This window comes from Poecilia latipinna, unplaced genomic scaffold, assembly GCF_001443285.1.
Source record: "Poecilia latipinna isolate Pla-1442-1.1 unplaced genomic scaffold, P_latipinna-1.0 Scaffold1419, whole genome shotgun sequence".
Lineage (NCBI taxonomy): Eukaryota > Metazoa > Chordata > Actinopteri > Cyprinodontiformes > Poeciliidae > Poecilia > Poecilia latipinna.
Window position 1 is genome coordinate 51621 of NW_015114035.1, and position 8227 is coordinate 59847.

At 41.1% G+C, this 8227-nt stretch overlaps 1 protein-coding gene across 1 annotated transcript; it reads left to right on the plus strand.

The window, feature by feature from the left end:
• The first annotated feature begins 377 nt into the window (after positions 1-377).
• fgf3 (fibroblast growth factor 3) lies at positions 378-4433 on the plus strand. Its single transcript, XM_015056941.1, has 3 exons — positions 378-1894; positions 2521-2624; positions 3093-4433. Exons 1-3 carry the CDS (start codon positions 1651-1653, stop codon positions 3456-3458), a joined length of 714 nt encoding a protein of 237 aa, XP_014912427.1. The 5' UTR covers positions 378-1650; the 3' UTR covers positions 3459-4433.
• The last annotated feature ends 3794 nt before the right edge of the window (positions 4434-8227 follow it).

The window sequence follows — 8227 nt, forward strand, 5'->3', positions numbered from 1 at the left end:
TAATCCTGATTACAAGTGATGTTTAAGGTCTTGTCCTCCTCTTAAGTTTTGTCGTATAACACGCACACGCACACACATGAACACGCACACACACGCACACACACACACGCACACACACACACACACAGACACACACACACTCTTTCTGATGTTAAAAAGGAAGACATACACGTGAGTGTGTGCTTCACAAATTGGGAGCGCTTGCCTGGCCTATTGCTGGGAGGCTTTGTGGGCGGCGTGGAGGGGAGCATAATTAAAATAGTTTCTGAGAGAAACAGCACACCACATCTGAGGTTCCACCCTTTTCAGCATTTGACCACATCAAGGCCATCTCGCTTAGAAATGGCCACCAGAACAACCACTGATACACACTGCCTGGCTTTTTTGGTGTGTTGTCTGACTTGTGAGGGGTTTTGGAGGCATAAAGCCCATTTGTAATTAAAAGAGCAGATTTTTTTCCTGATCATCAGGATAAATTAAGTGACAGAGGCAACTAGCTGGGTGATGTATGGGAGGGGAAGACAAATTAACCGTCTGCTCTCTGGGGGATTCTCAGCAGAGGCCTTCATAGCAGCAGTGGAGTAGCGCCAAAGGGCAGAGAGATTTGTAGAAGATGGTGCTAATTACCAGAATGCAAACCATAATGTGACCAAGATGGAAGCAATTTAGGCAGTAGTCATTTAGCCTGCTGCTCTTCCGCCCACCGGCTGCTGCCTAGCCAGAGCTGGGGAATTGGGTTGGGAAAAGTCTGGGAGATGCGACTGAGCCTTGGGGGAGGAGGTTCTGCAGAGTGAGGAGCGGGACAGGGAACCTTGTGACACAAAATAAATGTCTTTTCTTCCCAGAAACTGTCTTTAATAATGGCAGTAAAAAGTAACAGGTCAGGAGGAGCCTATAAATATTAAGGAGCAAAGAAGACGAGAAATTTGACAAAGCTGCGGGTTCTTCACTTCTGGAAGCTGTGGATCAGATTCTGTACATCAAGTACCAGCAGCAGATGCTCCTTCTCTGCTTAGGATGAACAAGTGCATCAGGTTCAACATTCTAAGCTCTATAGAGAAAAGCTGAGGATAGGTGACTTTGAAATGACCCAAGAGACACAAAGGTTCACTTTTCATTTTGCTGAGTTTTGAGATGAAAGAAGGTTCCAGCAGCTGAGTTCTTCCTCACCTGCTGCGGTGTCTGGCGCAGGCTCAGACTGCCTGTATAATTTGGGATGTCTAATTTGCTCTTTTAGGATATTTCAGAAGAGGAGTTCAGAGAGGAGAGCTGTTTCGCACTTTGCCACTATGTAATTTTATCCATGCCGCTGTCTCTCACTTCACACAGGGCTAATACCTTTTGCCTCCCCTCTCCTTTGTATCAATTGGTCGAAGTTCAGCCTATTGTCGCCACAAGCTTCTTTTATATCTGCGCTCAGTCTGAGGCGAGGCTCTCAGTCAGCTTCACACGAGGGCTTTCCTGCAGGACAGGCAAGGAGGATCCCAACCCGGGGGCCGGTTGTGCTGTCAGAGCTGCCCTTGGGGCTTGGATGTACACTGGGGCTGGAGTTCTCCAGCTTTAGGGGCCCGACACGTTCATGGGACCCGGAGGGCTGGCCGGGTGTTATCCGAATTTTTGCAACAGTCGTTCTCCGCCGACCATGCCACAATGCTGATGATTCCTCTGCTGGTGTTGGCGAGCCTGCTGGATCCCGTTTGGCCCCGGGCCCGTTGCTCGCCTAGCCAGGGTTGTGACCCCCGGCAGCGGAGAGACGCCGGGGGCCGCGGAGGAGTGTATGAGCACCTCGGAGGAGCGCCGAGGCGCAGGAAACTTTACTGCGCTACCAAATATCATCTACAGATCCATCCTAACGGGAGGATTGATGGATCACTGGAGGAGAATAATCCGTTCAGTGAGTAGCTTTTTTTCTGTTTTTACAAACAAGACATAACTTTTAGAAGTTAAGTGGATCATTACAAACCCGAGTACACCTGGGTGCACGTGTGGGAAGAACTTCAAGATTTGGAGGAAATTAAGAGGAAATTTTTTGTCGGGCTAAATTTAAACGCCGTTTTTCTTCATCTCTTTCTTATTTACTTACTTTTTACTTACTTTCTATTCTTTTCTTGCTTTCATTATGTATTTTAGGCTTGAATCTGCATTACTCACAGAAATAATTCGTGTGATTTAGTGATCCATCTAAGTGACATATGGAGTGTGTTCGGGGCCACTTGGAGCTCCTCGCTCAGGCTGAAATTTGCCGACATGCAGGTTGATCTCCGGGTACCGGGAAGCAGCATTAGCATAAAGCGGATGTATTTATCTAATGAGAGCGTGTTGAAACCTCTCTGCGGCGCTCAATGCGTCAATAAACGGAACGGACCCCCATGATGAGGCTTCCGCAAGAAATCAATTTTAACAGAACAGGAAAAAAATAGTTCGTTACTTATTTATGTTTGATGTAAACGGTAGAGCTGCACTTCTAGGTATGAAAAATATGACTTCAAGTTTACCTTTAATATTTCTGTTTTTCTGCAGGCATCATGGAGATCACAGCAGTGGATGTGGGTGTCGTGGCCATAAAAGGGCTTTTCTCAGGCAAATATCTAGCCATGAACGATAAAGGAAGGCTGTACGCCTCGGTCAGTACACAATTACAGCCTGTCTTTCTACTGTTTATGTCCCAGAGATCATGAACCACAACTTTGTTTTACACCAAATGTAGGTGGCTAATTTATTTCCGCTCTACCAGTTCTGAGAAACACAAATGATTGTAACATACAGATATGAACAAAAAAATACTTAAAAATGAAAATGACTCTAATTCCCCATTTTATTAGTTAAGACAAATAGATATTCACACTATTCAGCTTTCTGTCATTCCAGTCACTGTGTCCTCCTCAGCTTCACTGCAACACATTTAGGACAACAGTTCAAAAATGTTTTCACACAAGTCAAAACATTTAATATTAAATGAAGTTAAAACTGAGTGAGTTTGTTTTGTTTGCAGTCAACTTTTTATTTTATAAGAAACCTTAAAGGAGGAAAACAAAACACTGTTAATCCTCCAAAAGTCTTGGTCACTCCTTTTCCCCTCTTCCTTTCCCCAGGAGGTTTTCAACAAGGAGTGTGAATTTGTGGAACGGATCCATGAGTTGGGGTACAACACTTATGCATCGCGACAACACTTCACAGAGCAGCCCGTGCCACCCGGAACAGGCAGCAGCAGCAGCAAGCGTCGGGCCACTGTCAGGAGGCAATGGTACATCTCCATCAACGGGAAAGGGCGGCCGCGGCGAGGCTTTAAAACTCGGAGCACTGATAAAGCCTCGCTCTTCTTGCCTCGGGTGCTGGGCAACAAGGACCATGAGATGGTTAGAAAGCTGAGGGACATTCAAGGTGCCCATCACACGCATCATCAGCAGGGTCGGCGTGGTGAACGCCGGAGACGCCGGCATCGTGATAGGAAAGGTTGAGGTCGACAGCCTGATGAGTCAGCAGACTTTTAGAGGTTAGGTTGGATTTCATCTCCCTCTGCTACAACTCATCTACACGGATCCTTGATCTCTGCACATACTGCAGCTTGATTGCAAGGAAGGATGTGAGAAAATGTCTTGGATCCCAAATTCTGGATTGATGGAAGTTCTTGTTGGTGTACAGAGATAAAGGGTACAATCAATAAGGAAGGCCACCAAAGTGTTTCTGGTTTTTACACCTTTCTAAAACCTGCCGCTCTCTGGAGACTCTGGCCTACAACTCCACTGCTGTATAATCCTCTGATAACTGATGTCCGATTTCTTACAAATGCAACTATCATGTAAACAAATGTTATAAGATTGTTGTAATATCCATCCTATTTTGTATGTACAAGCCTCATCCATCAACTACCCTCAGAGCATATGTTCAGCTGGCCTGTACAGCAGCATATAAGCTTTATGTTTGTCAGAATCCAAGTACTATTTCCCGATTGTTAAGTGCTATTAATCATTATGGAAGCTGAAGAGGGGACTGTACATGGAGAAGCACTTTTTGTCAGATTCACATTAAGAAGAATAAGGAAATCAGCTTGAGGCACGAGCATCTGCAATGTTCTTACAATGTGATAGTCTACTGTGTGTAAACTGAAAGAAGTACTTTGTATATTTCACAAATGATATGAATATTTATTTGCTGTCTGAGTTGTAAGTTATTGATAAGACTATTTCTGCATTTTACCAATATGGATGTTGTTTCAGTTCTCACTTGCTGCCTGGTTCCAACATAAAAAAACATAATGGTACTGACCCAAAGAAGAAAAAAAAGCAACTGTGTGTGAGTGTGTGTGTAGTCTTCCTCTAGTAAACGTGTGGGTTGTAAGCACTGAATCTGATATTCTTCCCCTGTTAAAATTAGAAGTTATTAATGGTTATTGTGTTTCTGGTGAAAATGCTACTTTTCTACCATAAGCTTTAAAGTTATAATATTAAAATTAGTAATAACAATAATAACAACAACAATAATAATAATAATAATAATAATAATAGTTATTATTATTATTATTATTATTATTATTATTATTATTATTATTACTGATTTTATTTATAATGGTCAATAAATCCCATTGCCATCTCATAGAGGACATTCACACATTGACGACAGCTGGCTACCGGATTGTAGTGATTGTTGGCAAAATGTTGAGGTATTCAAAAAGCAAAAGTTCATTAAATTACAGGAATCATCATTACAATGTTTATATATTTGAAATTGAAAATGAAGACAAACTAATTCCTGTGGCTAAATTGTCAATTTAGTCTAATGGAGAAGTCTGCTGCTGTCTTATGGCCAAATGAGGAGGAAATCCATCTTTCCTGCTAATATCCGCCTCCTCCTGCAGCTGCTCTGTTACCGTAAGATGCTGAGTACAACCTGCAGTCATCAGTGTTAAATTCACCACAAGCAGCAGCACGACTCATTTGAAGTTCAGGTTTTGCCCTGCCTCTTTCCCGTCTATAGGCAGTGGCATATAAAACCTTGTCATCCTATACCTGCAGGCAGGGGAGGCTTCCTGGCCAGAACAAAAGTTCCTCCCAGGGGGGGCCTGGGAAGCGATGCCGCTTGAGACTTTAAGGCAGTTTTTTGAAAAGCCGACCAAAAGCTGCAGTCGATAAACAAGGCTGGCCCTCCTGAAAGCAGAAACGGTATCATACAAAGTGTTACACCTTGCTGCACCTTGTTATGAATGCCACACTCTAGTATTACTCTGCAGGAATGCAGCACTTGAGAGAGGTTAGGGCCTTTTGTGGCCTGTGTCCGAAAGCCGTCTGTTTCATTGGCATTTATCTTCTGAATCTCTTCCTACATGATGTCTTCTTTCATCATATTAGCAGAGTAAATCCTTCAGAGTAAGATTTATTAGATTTATAATGACTAATAACTAGTTAGCTAATTCTGAGCTGAAAGATCTCAAAGAGAAATCAAATGGCATAACGTGAATGGACAGGCTCTCTAAGCAGAAAGTTAGTCGCTTTTTGGGAGCTTCAGCAAATTTCTTAGTTTTACCAGATGAGCACCATTAAACCAACCAGTCATTCCTTAAATTTGTTTTTTATTCTATTGAAATGTCAATGTGAAAAAGAGATCACTGATTAAAATAGTTTTCTTGTTTCCAGTCAACCTGACTAACAACTATTCTCATCATGATCATTATTTTATATCTATAACAATTGTTTTGCTTTCAAATAATGACCCACATTTTTGATCAGAAATCAAAATCAAAACCTGAAATGCTGAGCAGTAAATGAGAATGGAACCATTGATTTGGAAACAGTGACCTCTACAGGTGGAAACCATCTTGTCTTTTATTTCATTCGGTGATTTTACGTTTTTCTTAGTTTATTAACTTATTTTTTACCTTTTCTGTTTTAAATTGGTTTTCAACTCAGCATAGAGTAACTAAATAAGAGCTCAATTTACATTGAATTTGGTCAACATTTACTAAAAATTGGAATGTTTACAAGACACACAACTCTTGTCTTTTATAAATGAAGATGTAATCTGTAAATAAAAATACCATGGCCAGAATTTCAACATAAATGCAACAGTAATGCACTATGGAATTTTGTTTTCTTTCAATATCAACATATTAAATTCATTCAAATCCAGCTTTGGAAAATAATACATTTCAATCTTTATTGTGACTTAGCAGTTGTTCTGAAATATTAACATTTGAACAAACATAAATTCCAAAGCCAGTTGTCTTAAATCTGCCTTGTATAGGCTTCCTTTTTTTTTGTGATGAACAAACAAGAGAGTGAATGAATGCATGCACTGAATGCTGAGACATTTTAAGCTCCAAATTGCAGCTGCCACCCTGTGAAATCCAAAACCCCTAACCCTTGGCGTAATTCATTGCGTACCTGCCACCTGAAACCACAATGACGTTAGTGCAACATAAACAGAAAATAAAGCTGGACATAATTTATAAATCTTTGCTTGGCTGAATGGTGGACATCTTAACCCACTTTATTTCATTGTGAATAAAAGAGTTTACAGAACCATGGACAGCGACAGCCCTGCCTGTCTATGCTGCTCAAAAATGTCTTGAAAGTCCTGGAAATGGAACGAGCCACATTACTCTGGGGCTCCATCATTTACCAAGGAGGTATCTGCGACTGACTGCATATTTGATATAACCCCTTAGAGAACTGATGAATTTTCAGCCAGGTGTTACAGCAAAGAAAGGATCCAAACTTCTCTAGAGAGTTTTATGGCGTGCCATCCCCTTTCTTTGACATGACAAAGTCCAGTAGCAGCTATTCCAGTGCTCTATTGTCCAGCGACCTGCATTCTGAACATGCAGCAGTCAAGCAACCCATCAGCTAAGCTCAGAGGTTTGGCCAAATGCTTGTTCTTGAGGATTAACACTGCATCAGTGCTCCATGTTATGGAATGTGAATGGTTCCAGCCAGGGGTGCTGCCAGAAATCTTGGGCCCCCTGACAAAAATTTTTATTGGGCCCCCCGTGCAGCTGTTGTTACAATTGTTTGAGTCTATTTGACCCATAACAAGTGTCATAATTTTAAAGGCTTGCATCTGCCTTGTTTTCTTTGGTTCAATACTGATAATTAGCACAATATTTACTGCTCATGAATTTAACATCCAACAGTCCACATCCAGTATGCAAGTAGGTTGCTTAAATTTTTTCTTAGTTTTAGATTACTAAAATGTCTCTCCCCATGAGCAACAGTCAAAAGCAACGTGCAACTACACATGAAGCAATCCAGTCTTCTCAAAAATGCTATGTAGTTGCATTTTATTCAAGCTGCAGTACATAACTTTAATAAAAATATGTTTTCTCCATATTTGTTAAAGCTGTTACAATGTCGTAACAGTTTGTTATGAGACAGATAATCTGTGAAAACAATCAATCTCCTCCATCTCCTTCCTGAATTATTATTACTGGTTAAAGTAATGCACCGTTCTGACCAAAACAACCAATCAGAACTAGTAGGACGCTCTTAGTGCTGTCAATTAGCCTCATTCACTTACTGCTAATGTGCTAACGGTGGAGAAATAACTTATCATTAAAAGAAACTGTTTATCTGCCATCATTGGAAGCTATGCTAACTAAACTGAGCATTCACAGTTTGAATCTGCACAGCTCTGTGCTATGCTAGCTGCAGCACGGCACAAATCAAGGGGGAGGAAGGATGAGCAGCACCACATGAGATTGTGATTGACAGCACTAAAACTCTCCAGCCTCTGACTGGTTGTTTCTAGCACTGGGAGAAGGCAGAGGAAATAGATTTTTCAGATTACCTCTCATACCATACTGTCACAACATAATGACAGTTTTAACAAATGTGGAAAATATTTATATATAAAAGTGACATACTGCAGCTTTAATTTCACTCAGGAGAGGACGGGTCAGGAGGGACGTGTTTTAGAGCTTCTGCTCACTCACTCATCTGTTGTTAAGTGGTAAAAGGCACAGGGAAAAAGTTAAATAATATGAATATGTTGGTAATTTTTTTCTTTAATTCATTAAATGCTAATGGACATGCAGCAGAAATGGAGGCAAACAGTAACAGTAGCTAAGCTAATTATGTTAAATGGTTGATAATCTCACACAGTCTACCCACCTCTCTTGGAGAAAAACTGAGTTATAAATTAGCACTCTTGCCTTTTTGTCTCTCTCCCTCTCTCTATTTTGTTTTTGAAAACCTGATTTTATAACTTTTCTTAGCAGCACAGTAACTGCCACAGT